This window comes from Pimephales promelas, chromosome 16 (genome assembly GCF_988280905.1).
Source record: "Pimephales promelas chromosome 16, fPimPro1.hap1.1, whole genome shotgun sequence".
Taxonomy (NCBI): Eukaryota; Metazoa; Chordata; class Actinopteri; order Cypriniformes; family Leuciscidae; genus Pimephales; species Pimephales promelas.
This window is the reverse complement of record NC_142784.1, coordinates 15,412,388-15,426,793: the sequence shown is the minus strand read 5'-3', so window position 1 is coordinate 15,426,793 and position 14,406 is coordinate 15,412,388. Positions and strand designations below refer to the sequence as shown.

At 39.9% G+C, this 14,406-nt stretch overlaps 1 protein-coding gene across 7 annotated transcripts in view; it reads right to left on the bottom strand.

Annotated features, from left to right (window-relative positions):
* The window catches only part of col4a4 (collagen, type IV, alpha 4), a 94,829-nt gene that overhangs the window by 15,513 nt on the left and 64,910 nt on the right, over nucleotides 1-14,406 (bottom strand). For 5 of the 7 annotated variants that reach the window (XM_089121051.1, XM_089121050.1, XM_089121053.1 and 2 more), the window contains 17 exons: nucleotides 10,021-10,155; nucleotides 9,893-9,937; nucleotides 9,240-9,356; nucleotides 8,461-8,529; nucleotides 8,278-8,313; nucleotides 8,074-8,136; nucleotides 7,169-7,204; nucleotides 6,175-6,216; nucleotides 6,015-6,095; nucleotides 5,855-5,899; nucleotides 5,692-5,754; nucleotides 5,418-5,462; nucleotides 5,271-5,324; nucleotides 5,052-5,112; nucleotides 3,777-3,881; nucleotides 3,552-3,644; nucleotides 359-421 (listed from right to left, as the gene is read on the bottom strand). In XM_089121051.1, the coding sequence (XP_088977177.1) occupies nucleotides 359-421; nucleotides 3,552-3,644; nucleotides 3,777-3,881; nucleotides 5,052-5,112; nucleotides 5,271-5,324; nucleotides 5,418-5,462; nucleotides 5,692-5,754; nucleotides 5,855-5,899; nucleotides 6,015-6,095; nucleotides 6,175-6,216; nucleotides 7,169-7,204; nucleotides 8,074-8,136; nucleotides 8,278-8,313; nucleotides 8,461-8,529; nucleotides 9,240-9,356; nucleotides 9,893-9,937; nucleotides 10,021-10,155 (1,153 nt within the window). Of the gene's footprint in view, nucleotides 1-358; nucleotides 422-3,551; nucleotides 3,645-3,776; nucleotides 3,882-5,051; nucleotides 5,113-5,270; nucleotides 5,325-5,417; nucleotides 5,463-5,691; nucleotides 5,755-5,854; nucleotides 5,900-6,014; nucleotides 6,096-6,174; nucleotides 6,217-7,168; nucleotides 7,205-8,073; nucleotides 8,174-8,277; nucleotides 8,314-8,460; nucleotides 8,531-9,239; nucleotides 9,357-9,892; nucleotides 9,938-10,020; nucleotides 10,156-14,406 lie in introns of those variants that run through there. The other 2 variants (XM_089121054.1, XM_089121055.1) reach the window with 2 other exon arrangements.

Genomic DNA, 14,406 nt, shown 5'->3' with positions numbered 1-14,406 from the left:
TGATGCACACACATGTACATTATCAATAACACCTACAAAATGAGACATATGTTAGTGTGTCTACATTGAATTAATTACAAATCAAATGAAAATATGTCAAAGTATAAAAAAGACATGAAAATGCAATGAAAAAGACAATCACAAAAGTCGACATGTACTAAGGGAACTAGGTTACATGCTCTCAAAAGTTTAACAAAGACTAATGGCTTTGAGTCTCCCTCTAACATGCGTTTTATACATGTATGTGCGGGTATGTGCAGATAGCTTGATGTGACTGAATCACAATGTGATCAGGGCTGGTTAAGACAGACAATGGAAAATGGAAGAATGCAAGGAAAAAAAATCCATATCCACTCACCAGGAACGCCAGGATTTCCTTGAGGTCCTTTACGTCCAGGAGGGCCTCGTTTTCCAGGTTCCCCTAGATGAAAAGTCACGATGTTACTAACTCGCATTACAAAGTATATAAAAAAAAAAAATCTGTTTTCTTTTCTGTCTTTTCTCTCTTAAATGGAAAGAGTACGATAACAATACGCTACCGTATGAGGTTAGTAACGTTTAGTAATGTCAGTGAGGTTCCCCTTCGTCAGTTCAGTATGATGTACGTGATAAATGACAAAATGGGGATCTCGCTTGAGTGTAAACTAAACGAGCCATTGCACATTGCCATGTGAAAAATGCACCAGCTTCTGAGCATCGCAACGTGAGCATATAATGAGCAAGCAGGTGTGATCTTAGAGTGTTTTAACTTCAAAAGACAAGTCTGCTTCCTCAGGAGAACGCCTCTTCAAGCTGGTGTTGGCGTTACAGCACAGACAGCGCTGGGCGCAATCTCACAGAGAGCAAAACAGCTGTTTTCACAGCTCAGGATGTTACGCCTTCAATGAGAACGTGAATGCTCACATCAGGCTTGGACTATCATCCTGTTTGTGTAGCTGCGGTCATCCCTGGATGCTTCAGTGGCAGAGAGAGCAGTTTCCTGAAAGAGGAACACGGTTTGACACTGCGTCTTTTTCAAGATGTCATTCAAACCGTGCGTTTCTGGATGAGGTTGTTTCCTGCCCCCAATCACTGTTTCACATGCCTCGGCTTAAGCGTGTTGAGACTGCGTTGAGAGCCGTGCAGCGTGCCGTGTGCCATAGAGCTACCGACTAACATTTTCAGATATTTCTCATTGAAATACATTTATATGCATTAGACACATTAAATTGACCAAAATTGACAGTAAAGACATCTATAATGTTACAAAAGATTTCTATTTTAAATAAATACTGTTCTATTAAACTTTTTTTTTTTATTATTCATCAAAGAATCCTTGAGAAAAAATGTTAAGCAGCACAATACGGGTTATGAGCAACAAACTTCTGTATTCTGTATAACAGGATGCAACACTTCCGGTTCAGGTTTTTTGTATGCTTCTTTAAAGGGCACCTATTATGCAAAATTCACTTTGAACATACATGTGTGTTGGCAGTGTGTGAGCAAAACCATCCTAGAATGATAAAAATCCACCCAGTGGTTATTTTACAATCTCAATACATCATACGCACTCATATGTCTCAGAACGAGCTGTTCTTAATTCAGCGCTTTGTGATGTAGAAAGTGAGCAAGGGGTTTGATTAACAGTGTGGTTGTGGCATAGACCCCGCCCTCGGTGATCTGTACACCATCCTCCATTGTTTCAACGACAGCCGGTAATGTCTCTTGGAAAGTGTTCTATTGTGGGATGGGATGTAATAATGACATACATAGTAGTTTTCACTTACTTCCGACATCAGAGCCACTCAAAACACAGTGGATGTATTGTATTTTGGAAGTTTAAGTGGCGCCTTTCCTTCGTAAATAAGTTTATGTTTGAGCGAATCATTTTCTGACTGACTGTCTTGTGAACGAGGGTTAATTCAAAGCAGGTCTTGCCTCAAAGTTAGTCCTCGAGTGTGGATCGTCGTCTACTGTTTGCGATCCAAAAACACCTCCAGTAACAGTAAGTGTATTTTAAGATTTTTGAGCAAATAGTCATTTCAGTCGTCAGCCAATTCAACAACAAATGCGTCAAAAGTTGTTGCCATCGTCGTTGTAGGATGTCTGTGTATATAATTTAAACCTTGTTTGTATAGTGTGTAACCACATGTTTATAAATATATATATATATATATATATATATATTTTTTTTTTTAAAGATATTGTATTAAAAACTGCATATATGTTCTTGTTCTGTAAGTTAGCCATCTCACATTTGCTACAGAAGCACCTGTATGACAAGTAAACATGATGCAACAGGTCCCTCGCATAAATGTAATTTCGCTTGTACGTAGCGAACTTTATCACAGTATGTGTTTGTAGTTTTAAAAAATTGCGCCAACGTTAATGTTTGTGTGTGACTGTGTGTGTTGCACATCCATGAGGACGTGATTACAACTCTATAAGTACATAAATATATCAAATAACCATACCGAGACGTCCTGGTCCATTCTCATTTGTGTTTATTCTGCCGGAGTCTCTTCGTCATCTGGGTCTGATCAGAGACTATTTATATATTCCGATTCAAACATGTACGGCTGAATGACATTCAAAACAGTGGGTCTCTCACTCTCAGCCCTTCTGCTTAGACCGACTGCAAGTGACGCCCTCATCCAAAGGCAGGGCGGGGATGTGCAGCTCATTTGCATTTAAGGTCGTACACACCAAAACAGCTCTTTTTAAAACAGGCCCCACAAATTACTTTTCAAATGGTTATAATAAATTAACTGTGAGGTATTTTGTACTGAAACTTCACAAATACATTCTGGGGACACCTGAGACCAATATTACATCTTGTAAAAAGGGGCATAATAGGTGCCCTTTAAATATATAGCTGTTTTATTTAATTTAGCTTCAAAAAAGCGAGCAAAGATGAGCAAAACTGATGCCCATCACATATGCAGAGTGATATCTAAAAGTTATTTTATTTTTCTTCTCACTTCTCACTTTAGATTTTTAACTGAATAAAACACCAACAATATAAAAGAACTAGCTGATTACCTGAAACGTCCATAGCAATCGCTGTCAGTTCGTATTGCCATTACCACTTTTTCCGATAAATGCATGCACTGAGACCAGTTTTCCTGTTTATTTATGTGATGTTAGATCATGTGAAGACTGGAGTAATGATGCCGTAAATCCAGCTTTGACATCACAGGAATAAATTACATTTTAGAAAATATAAAACTAGAGAACAGTTATTTTAAACTGCAATATTATTACACAATATTACAGTATTTTTGATCAAATAAATGCAGACTAAGTGAGAATAACAGACTTCTTTAAAAAACACTTAATCTAAACAAATGCCAAACTTTTGTTAGTAGTAGTATAAATATATTTTACGTCTTATGTAGCATCCATTCACCAGGATTGTTATTCGGAGAGTCATAGTATTGGTATATGTGAATTGTCCTTATCATGTCAGTCACATACATAATATTCTTTCAAATATTACAATGTCTAATAAAATGTTTACTGAATATTATTATGGTCGGCCAAAATATGGGGGAAAAAATCTGAAATATTACCGTAGCTTAAGAGTGACCCATATGTTCTTCCTGGGTCACCCTTTTCTCCTTCCTGTCCATTGAGACCCTGGAGACCAGATTCACCCATTGCACCTGAGAGCAGAGCAGAGTTAGAAGGAGAGTCGAAAAATGAAAGAGAAACTGGCAGAAGGTTTGAGCCTAAGACCATAACTATGATTTTGATATACAAATGCCATAGAAGAATATATTTATGATTTTTCACACCTGTTACAGAGACTCCCGAATCACCAAGGGGACCAGGTATACCTATCATCCCTCTATCCCCAGGTGGCCCGGCGGCACCAGGGAGCCCAGGATCTCCAGGTGGTCCTAAAGCACGTTAATATAACATCATTTTTAAAATAAAAGGACAATTTATTTGAACACACTTTTAAATCAAATTATACATTTATCATTATAGATATATACAGTATACACAGGTCTATGGAACATCATACAGGTGTTGGAACAACTTAAGGGTGAGTAAATTATTACAGAATTTTCATTTTTGAGTGGAGTATCCCTTTTAGGAAATCGACAGACTATTGGCTAAACTTCAACTTATTTGCCCTTAAAGTGGTTAATATTATCTAGTAAATCAAGACTTCCACTCTAATCAAGAATTATATTACAAACACAATAAATATAAATATTTAAAAGAATAAAACAAAGGTTATGTTATAGCTTTTGAAGCAAGGGCAAAGCCATCTTGCATTACTACAACCTGTGACGTCAGAGGGTTGTTTGGCTTCCTTGAGTTAATAAAGAGATGATGATGGAAGGAAGATGATGGGATTTTTAATCGAAGATTATGTTTTTAAAAAGTCAGAGACAATTTTGCAGCATTTTACAGCACTTCTTATTCATTTCTATAACCGCAAATAGTGACTGACTGCTGACTGAGAAAGACCCATTGACTTTTCTCTAATTACATATAGACCATTTCACAAGATGTAAACAACACTGGTCCAGAAGCACTTCCTGTTTCAGATTTTTAACACTACATAAAAGCTGGGATAAAATACAACCAACAGAACATTTAAAACTGAATCAAAAAGTTAAACAAACATCTTTAAGATGTTTTATTTACATGTGAAATAAAGAAAACAGTTACAAACTGAAACAGGAAGTGCTTCTGGACCAGTGTTGTTTACATCTTGTGAAATGGTCTATATGATGAGACATGGACAAGTGTCGTATGTACATATTTTTCCCACAAAAAAAACATCCCGTCAGGTCTAAAATATAAACTCTTAAAATAGGCTTACCATAGGGAACAAGGGTAAGACAAAGACACATTTTGGAAGAAGGATTGATGATGTATTGACTCTTTTAAATTGAAATATTGAACAAAAAAAATGTGTCTAGTGTACCTTTAACTTCACTGAAGCATTAATTACAGTTTGCACAGTAAATTTAAGCAAGCCAAGAAGTGAAACACTAATTGTACAGTTTTCACATGTTTACAATGTGGCTGTGTACTAATGTAAACTCTATTACCTGTCATATAGTTATAATTGTACTGTGGCTTTCCTTTAGGTCCTGGGTCACCTGGGAAGCCCTGTCACACATTCACAGCATCAGTGAATAAATGGCAATACACCACACGTTTAAATATCTCTTACTAAATCTGTACCTTTCAAAGTCCATACAATGCAACTGAGCGATATTTAAAATGCAAAAGAAAAGTCTATTCAGAAATCAGAATGTGTGTCTGACCTTTAGTCCTGGATTGCCAAATAGGCCAGGGAGACCGTTTTCTCCAAGTCTCCCCTGTATATGTTAAAAACATAACAGAAGAGACAAACAGTAATTCAAAAAAGCTGTTATATGTTAATATAAATGAAGAATTATTAACACATGTACCTTGGGTCCTTGAAAACCTGTCCGGCCTGGAAATCCAGGAGGGCCCTATGATTATTTAAAAGAATAAACTATATTAAGATCTAGTACAACAACATCTATACGACTGAAAAAGTACACAAAGGATGGTTGGTTGGGAATGGTTGAATTTTATTAATTAGATGGTTTGTGGTGTTATTGGTTGGTTAGAGTGTTAGAATGGTTGGTTTGAGGGATTATGCAATTACACAGTTGGCTTGTTGTGGATTAACTTATGGAAATGGGTAAATAGTCTTACTCTGGGTCCAGGTAACCCAATTATGCCTTTCTCTCCTTTTTCTGCTGGAGGCCCTTCCGGACCCTGAGAAACACATAAATTAATGTAAAACCACATTATTGCTTGAACTTATGTAGATCTCATACTATGTTATTTCAGAACTTATTAAATTTGCAATACTTACGTCAAGGCCAGGACTTCCACAAATTCCTTTTTGTCCCTTTTCCCCCTGCAAACAAAGTTTTAAGTATTTAAAAAAAAAAAAAATACACCATCATTTACTATCTGGTATCCTTATAAAAGCTTAGCAACTGAAAACACATTTCATATTTCACTCATTTTACCTTATCGCCTTTCACATAGTCTTCTAGGTTGGGCTCCACATATTCAAATGGACCTGGATCCCCCTGAGGACCTTGATCCCCCTGTAAGAGAATCAAGATGACATCAATAATCACATCTTCACTTTAATTCTATAAATTCAGTACCATGTGTGTCATTTACTTCATCTCCTTTTGGTCCAGGCAGTGATCTTCCCGAGTCTCCCTACAGGAAAACATGACAAAATTGAATTACAATAATCTAAATGATTCCATATTACTCACAGATGGCAGTCAGAGAACAAGCAAAAGGTCATGTCAAATTAAAGGTACAATATGTAACTTTTTTTGTCAATACATAATCAATCCATCTTCCAAAAAGTGTTTTGTCTAATCCTGATGCACTATGGTAAGCCTATAATAAGTGTTTATATTTTTGAACAGACCTGATGGTCTTTGTGGGAAATTACATACATGCATCACTCGTTTCTCATCATATCCGTAAATAAAAAAAAGTTGCACCTGCCGCTTTGACGCATGTATGGTGTGGGAGTGTCAGAAGTTAGTTGTTATAATGCGAGAGAAAGGCTGACATGAAGCAGTTAAATCTCAAAACTCAGGGGAATCAGCCGTTTAAAACAAACACTGAACAGAGGAGCATCTGAGAGAACGTGACAGAGCTTGTAATAAAACAAGAACCAACATTAGCTTGGTTTTTCAGAGATGGCGAGAACTGAGGGATGTGAAATGTTGTCAAAGGGACATGGAGTTGGTGTTTTTTTTTCCCTCAACATGTGAGTAAAGTATTTTACTGAAGATATAAATTGCCATACGTATCTCTCTAACAGAGTTGATTGTAAAGCATTATCTATTGTGAAGGGTAATTGCATTATGGTTGATGTAGCACTGTGCTGGAGTTTAGAAGTACGGTCTATTAATGGGTAAAGCTACAGTAACATCTTCAGCTAGTCAGCTTGAGATCCTCTCCATCTAAAAAGATTTATTTGCATTATTATTATTTCTCTTAATCCTAGCAGTGAATGTTTTATGAGCAGTAGGATAATCATATTCATCTGCTAAGTCATGCAGAGCCAAAGCACAACCAAAACAATAGTGTACCTTTAACTTCAGGCATTTCAGAGAATATTCATTCTCATAGGCATGTATGCAAAACTCACCGGTTGGCCTTTCGGACCTGGTGAACCCTGTATGCCCTAGGATAAGCAAAGGAAAAGGAAAAATACCGGAAATCAAAATGAAAGAATTTAGAAAAATTTAGATAAAAGAGATCATCCAGCTGAGCTTAAAGGGGTGGTTCAGGATTCTAGACATCGGGCCTCATTTCCAAGTTAGCCTTAGTGTTATTTATCAGTGGAGACAGTTTTACAAACTTTTCATCCAGTCGTTCCAGTTGCATAGTTTGCCGGTGCTAGGCTAACGCGAGTCAACGGTAACTGCTAGTCTTCCATTAAAACAGAACAGTTTTACCCACTCCACATTACAGCAAAAGCAAATAAATTATAACACCAGACTATCTTAAAACTAAGTTAAAAATAAAAACTGTTTAAAAACTGGGTAAAACTGTTTTTAATGGCAGGCTAGCAGCTACCGTTGACTCGCGCTAGCCTAGAACCGGCGAACTATGCAACTGGAACGACTGGATGAAACTTTTTGAAAATGATTAATAACACTAAGGCTAACTTGGAAATGAAGCCTGAACCACCCCTATATATATACTGTATATATATACACACCGCAAACTATTTATATACACACACAGTTGTAATAATTTTTCAGTTGAATTTGGGGAAATCACTTGAAACAGTTGTTGTGTTAAGCTACAGTTTTTCAATTACTTTTGTTTGATTTGTTCATTGCAAACAGCTGAACGTATGTTGGCAATAAACCTGATTTGCAATGGGGGTTGAATAATTTTGATTACAACTTTATATATATATATATATATACACAAAAACTGTTGAAAAAAAATACAGAAAAAAAAAACAGGGAACAAGAAAAAAACATATACTACATATTGTACAGATGTAGTGCTTGTAAACAATGTAGAGAATGCTTCCCTTACCATACTTCCCACAGGTCCTACTTGTCCTGGTGGACCTTGAGGACCAAAATCCCCTCTAAATCCCTTTGTGCACATGCAAACACAGACAAACAAAGCAAACCTAAGTAATAAATAAAACTGCAATAACATATTTACTGCAAAATTGCACCAATTTAATCTATTATATGTTCATATAATATCTTCTTTTTTGCTCTTAGTACATACTTGTGGTCCACGTACTCCTTGTAATCCACCAACACCCTGTGAATGAACGTCACAAGTTTACAGATTTGTTAGGTATAAAAAGATACATTTTTGTAAAAATTTCACATAAATGAGTTTGGCACTGCTTACTTTCAATACATTCAGCAGTACTAAAATATGAAGAATTTATGGCATTATACGTACAGGTGTTCCAGGAATGTAAGTTATCCTATAAGAGGTGTCCCCTTTGATACCTTTTAACCCAGGTAGTCCCTAAAACACATATGAAAGTAAAAAAGAAGGGAGTCATGTAAATAATGTAGGTGATACATTCTGAAATATTCCATGTCATCATGTTTCTGAATAAAAGTGTTTTCTGGGACCCAGCAAAAGTTGATATTGAAGTTTTCCTTCTACAGAAGATCTAATTTAGTTAATATTTTGAAAATTATGGGCTGGTCAGTGTTTAGGATTCAAGTGCTTGAAGACAAGACAAGAAAAGTTTTCCCTTCTCAATATTTTCCAGAACCAGAAATAATGCTAGAGCCTTAGCTGTGAAGATCTGCCTTGGTCTGGAATTAAAATGTTAAAACAATTGTAAAAACAGTCAAAAATCATAAAAGCTGGAGACAGCTATGTTATTGCTGTTTTGAGAACCAGAGGAAATGGTTAAACCGAGTAAACCCAGTCAACGGGAATTCAAAATGACATTGATTTCTTATTACACGCTCCTGTTCTAATTGTATGCGATTTACTCTGTTACTCCAGGATTTTTTTCTAATATTTCTTTTTAACCCCTCTCTTCCAGACCACTTTTCACTATCCAATTGATTCCCAAATCCCTATGGATAAAACCAATCTCACCCTACAATTTTTCTTGTCAAAAATGCTATTTCAATAAATCAGACTATGAAAATAAAATGGGTTCATGTTGACTCCAAGAACTATTTCATTTGGGGATGCTTGCTAAACCTATGTCTTACCATGGTTCCTGGCAGGCCGGGTCGTCCCATCTCACCACCCAGCCCAGGTTCCCCTCTGGTTCCATTACATCCATCCTTCCCTGGAAGCCCAGGAGGACCACCAGGCCCCGGATGACCCTGGAAGATGACCAACATTAGGTGGTATAAGTCCATATAGGGTGCAGGGTCCATATATATGCAGGTAAATTACTAATCAAAACGATTGTATTAATACAGTTCAGTACGATATGATATGATGTCATTTACTGTAATGTAACGTAATATATATATGAAGAGTTCAGATGCAAAAGCCTCTAAATGCCATTTGAAATTTTCTTCTTTAATGATGATTTTTATCAAACTTGTATATTTAAGTTCAGTAATTTCACTTAAATAACAATTAATAGGTAATTATCATTGCCATTTAAGTGAAATCACTGAACTTAAATATACAAGCTTGATAAAAATGATCATTCTAGAAGAAAATTTCAAATGGCACTTAGAGGCTTTTGCATCTGAACTCTTCATATATATATATATACACACAAAACTTTAACCATTTGCACTCGTGATTTCTAGTAGCACATGTATGTATTGTTAACTACAAATTGATCAATAGTTACATAGAATTTAGGTTGCATTTCTATTGATGAATATTTGCAGATATCACTTACAGGCACTCCATCTGACCCAGCATGACCGCTCTCTCCTCGAACACCCTATTACAAAAGAGTGCAACAGAATTAAGGTCTTTTGTATTGATTTGTATGAGAACTGTGTGTGTGTGTGTGTGCCTGTGTACCTGCTCTCCTGGTGAGCCAGACTCCCCAGGGAATCCTATGATACCACGTACACCCTTCTCACCGGGATGTCCTGGGGTGCCAGGCAAACCTTGGGGGCCAATGGGGCCCTGCCGACCTAAGATACCAGGATTTCCCTGGAAAGCAAGAGAGGGAAAATAAATATAATGCAATGCTATTATAGTAATATCTACTGCAACTCTACCATGGAAATTCAAAATTCTTGTTTAAGAAAATATAGTTTATTATAGTTAATTGTTATTACCATTAGTGACAATATATTGTAACTAAATCCATTCTAAATTTTCTATATTGCAATGTACACTTCCGTTCAAAAGATGCTGAAAATGTGTCTCACAGAAATGATTAAATCAAAATTAAAAAACATTATTTCAATGTATTGAAAACCATTATATTTTAACTTTCATAATATACCAAAATATGTTTATGAAATGAATGCATCAATTAAGCTTTGTTGAGCATAAGAGAATTCTTTCAAACCTAAACTTTTGAACGGAAGTGTGTTTTTACAAAATCACCACAAGGGTGTGACAAAACATAAAGAACACACTATGGTATCTGCACAGCACTGCTGTGTGTCACCAATACCTATTTGTTTTAGGATGGAGTGCGATTGGTCAGTGATGTCAGGTGTGTTGTGCTTGAGTATGATGGTTTTAAAGTGCTCTCAGTGTGTAAAAATGCTTTTACTTCAAAAATAAATAGTGATGGCTGTTGCGTGAGAATGCATTAGTGAATTTCATGAATGACTGACCATCCAAAAGAGCTCTGACTGAAACAAAACACACACTGACGGGAACTGAGACCACGCACACACACATACGGGAAAAGCAATGGAGCACTGTATGTACAACAGGGGTGTATGACACAAGTAGATGCGTCGCGGTTCTTTCTCCAATGATTCTGGATCGATTCTGACAAAATTTTGTGCTTAGTTTTTAACCGCAGATATGTGAAGAAAGTACACTTTAGAAACACCCATATTCTTTTCGCTTCCAATTTCTCTCTCTCTCTCTCTCTCTCTCTCTCTCTCTCTCTCTCTCTCTCTCTCTCTCACACACACACACCACTCAAACCTTCCATAAAATAATCTTTCATAAAGTTTGGAAATGTTTAAGCGAATTATAAGGGCATTCACTGGCTTCATCGCCGGCTGGTATTTTTCTTACAAATGCTCTACGAAAGATCTTTTATGTCGATTGGAATGGTGTGGGCTTATTAAAAATAGCAGAAGAAGGCTGCTTTCAATTTCAAATGTGTGCGCGTTGTGAAGAGAACTCACGCATGCGACTGTGCGCGACTCTGTGTAAGTGGTTAAATATACTAACATCTCAAAATGCACTTTAGCAAAATTTATGTAAATCGTCAGTTCCCTTTCAATTGGTCATGTTCGTCACCACATCGGAGTGATCCGACTGCATAGGAAACCCTCCTCAGAGGGTTACTTCAGACAGTGGTGCGGGTGACCTGAGGATCATGGTGAGCGTGCTTCCTTCAGGGAACCAACACCCTAGGAACTACATCCCTCCAGCTCTCCACAGCCAGTTGAGCCGCCAAGAGGGCGTGTTGGACCATCCACAAGGTGTGTACCAGCCGTTTCTTTCAGTGCTCCCCCGATGACCGGATGTCGATCGCTGCATTGGAGGATGAGTCAGACTTCTCTAGGGATGATGATTCAGCTGTGTGGTGTTCTTCGAAATTAACTGGCAAGGCTTACCGGGCCTGTGGAGAAGCCGCATCTGCCTTACATGCCATGGCATTGCTGCAGGTCCATCGGGCCAAGGCAATGAAGGACCAGCACGAGGTTTGTCATGACCCTCAAGTTCTCCAGGAACTTTTTGCTGTGACGGACCTCACGCTTTGAGCAATGAAAGTGACCGCAGACCCCGCCAAGAGGGGCGGCAAAGCCAAAGACAACAGGCCCTAGGACGGGCGACCCAGAGATGGTGGGGACTGCTCTTCAGGAGATAGTGACTGCACCACTTTATCCCCTGGATAAGGGCTGGGTGGAAAATCTTCTGTTTTTTGTTTTATTTGTGATCCGCCGCTGGCATCAAAACCAGCGGTGCCCAAATCAAAGTAAATTTGGGTTCAATAAAAGAGCAGTTTCTTCGATCTCTGGGTCTGAAGAGGGCGTTTCATAAAGTTTGGAAATGTTTAAGCGAATTACAAGGGCATTCACTGGCTTCATCGCCCATCGATATTTTTCTTACAAATGGTCTACGAAGGATAATTTATGTCGATTGGAATGGTGTGGGCTTATTAAAAATATGCAACTCACTATCAGAAGGCTGCTTTCAATTTCAAATGTTTGCGCTTTGTGAAGAGCACTCACGCATGCGACTGTGCGCGACTCTGTGTAAGTAGTTAAATGTACCAACATCTCATCGACATCCGGACCCAGAGATCCGATGTCCGATTGACATCGGATCTCTGGGTCCGAAGAGGGCCCAGAGAGCACTGGGTGGAGACAATCTTCAGTACTCTTATTCACCTCTTCAATCACCAGCTGGTAGCAGCATGCAGTTTGAGAACGCAACCAAGCCTTCTCCTGTGCCCCTGCCCTGTGGAACCAGGTAAGTGTTGCACAGCACACTCAGAACCCGCTACGGGCTGGCTCGCAAAGAGACCCCGCCGAGCCATGTCCCTGAGTTCCACCTCACTGCCCCACTGCGGGTACACCTGCAGTCCCTTTGGTCCCACTTGTACGGTCTCTGCAAGCCTGGCTAGCACTCCCCAGTCAGCCTCGCTGGCTCAGGCTCAGTTATGCGATTCAGTTCGCCCCTTGCCCCCTAAGTTTCGGGCCAACTACTCCACTTCAGTGAGAGAGCAGCCAATGCCCATGTCTTGCGACCAGAGATCAGAGTCCTACTGGGGAAGGACGCGATGGGGCTGGTCCCTCCAGCCGATATGAGGTCAGGGTTTTACAGCCCCTACTTCATTGTACCCAAGAAAAGCCGTGGGTTACAACTGATCTTGGAGTCTACTCAAGGTATCGTTCAAAATGCTCACGCTGAAACACATTTTCTAATGCGTCTGTCCCTGAGATGAGTTTGCAGCAATCGACCTGAAGGACGCGTACTTTCAAGTCTCGTTTTCTCCGGCCCTGCAGCCTGTCCCGGCCCCTGTCTCCCAGCATCTTCATGAAAATCACGGAGGAGGCCCTTGTACCCATGAGAGAACAGGGCGTTCACATCCTCAACTACCTTGACAACTGGCTAATACAGGCACACTCTCAAGATCAGTTATGCAAATACAGAGACCTGGTGCTCAGTCACTTCAGATAGTTGGATCTTCAGGTCAACTTGGAAAAGAGCAAACTCAGAGCAGAGGATCTCTGGATTCTCGGTATGGAGGTGGATTGTTCGCACAGGGGAGCACACTCTGTCTGTGCTGAACTGCTTGAATATTTTCAAAGTCAGGACAGTGTTCCAACTGAACATTTTTCGGTGGCTCCTGGGGCATATGGCAGCGGCAGTAACGCAGCTCGTCTTCACGGTAGAGTCCCGAGATGGGCGCAGCAATGCGGCACTCACCGGGTGACTCACTGGCATGCCACCAGACCTTCAGCCCATGGTCAGACCCCTTGTTTCTGTGGGCAGGAGTGCCATTGGAACAGGTGTCCAGCAATGCTGTGGTGTTAACGAATGCCTCTGCTACCGGCTGGAGTGCCACATACAACGGGCGTGCAGTGTCAAGGCTGTGGACATCAACTGCCTTGAGTTACTTGCAGTATGTCTCGCTTTGAAACGCTTAAGGAGGCCGCTACAGGGCAGGGACATACTGGTCTGTACGGACAACACTGCGACCATTACATCAACATCAAGCGGCATAGTGGTCTACGCTCCAGTCGCATGTCGCAACTCACTCGCCATCTCCTCTGGAGTCATAAGCATCTGAGGTGGCTTCGGACCATTCGGGTCCCCAGATGTGCTCAACTGTGTTGCCGACGAGCTATCATTAAATGCTGTGCTTCCGGGAGAGCAGTGACTCAACCCCCAGGCAGTGTAGCTGATCTGGAGAGAGTGCGGCACTGGGAAGGCTCAGGTAGACCTGTTTGCCTCTCCGGAGACCTCCCACTGCGCAAATATGCAATTCCCCAGTGAGCCACAGACCCTGTACAAAGTCAGGGAGGACGAGGAGCAGGTCCTGCTGGTGGCCCCCTATTGGCCCACCCGGACGTGGTTCCCAGAATTTATGCTCCTCGTGACAGCCCCTCCCTGGCCCATTCCTATGAGGAAAGACCTTCTTTCTCAGAGACGGGGCATTCTGTGGCACCCACATCCGGACCTCTGAAAACTCCATGTTTGGTTCTACGGAGGTTCTAGGTGACTTACTTAAGATCAATACTTGAGCGCGGCATTGTC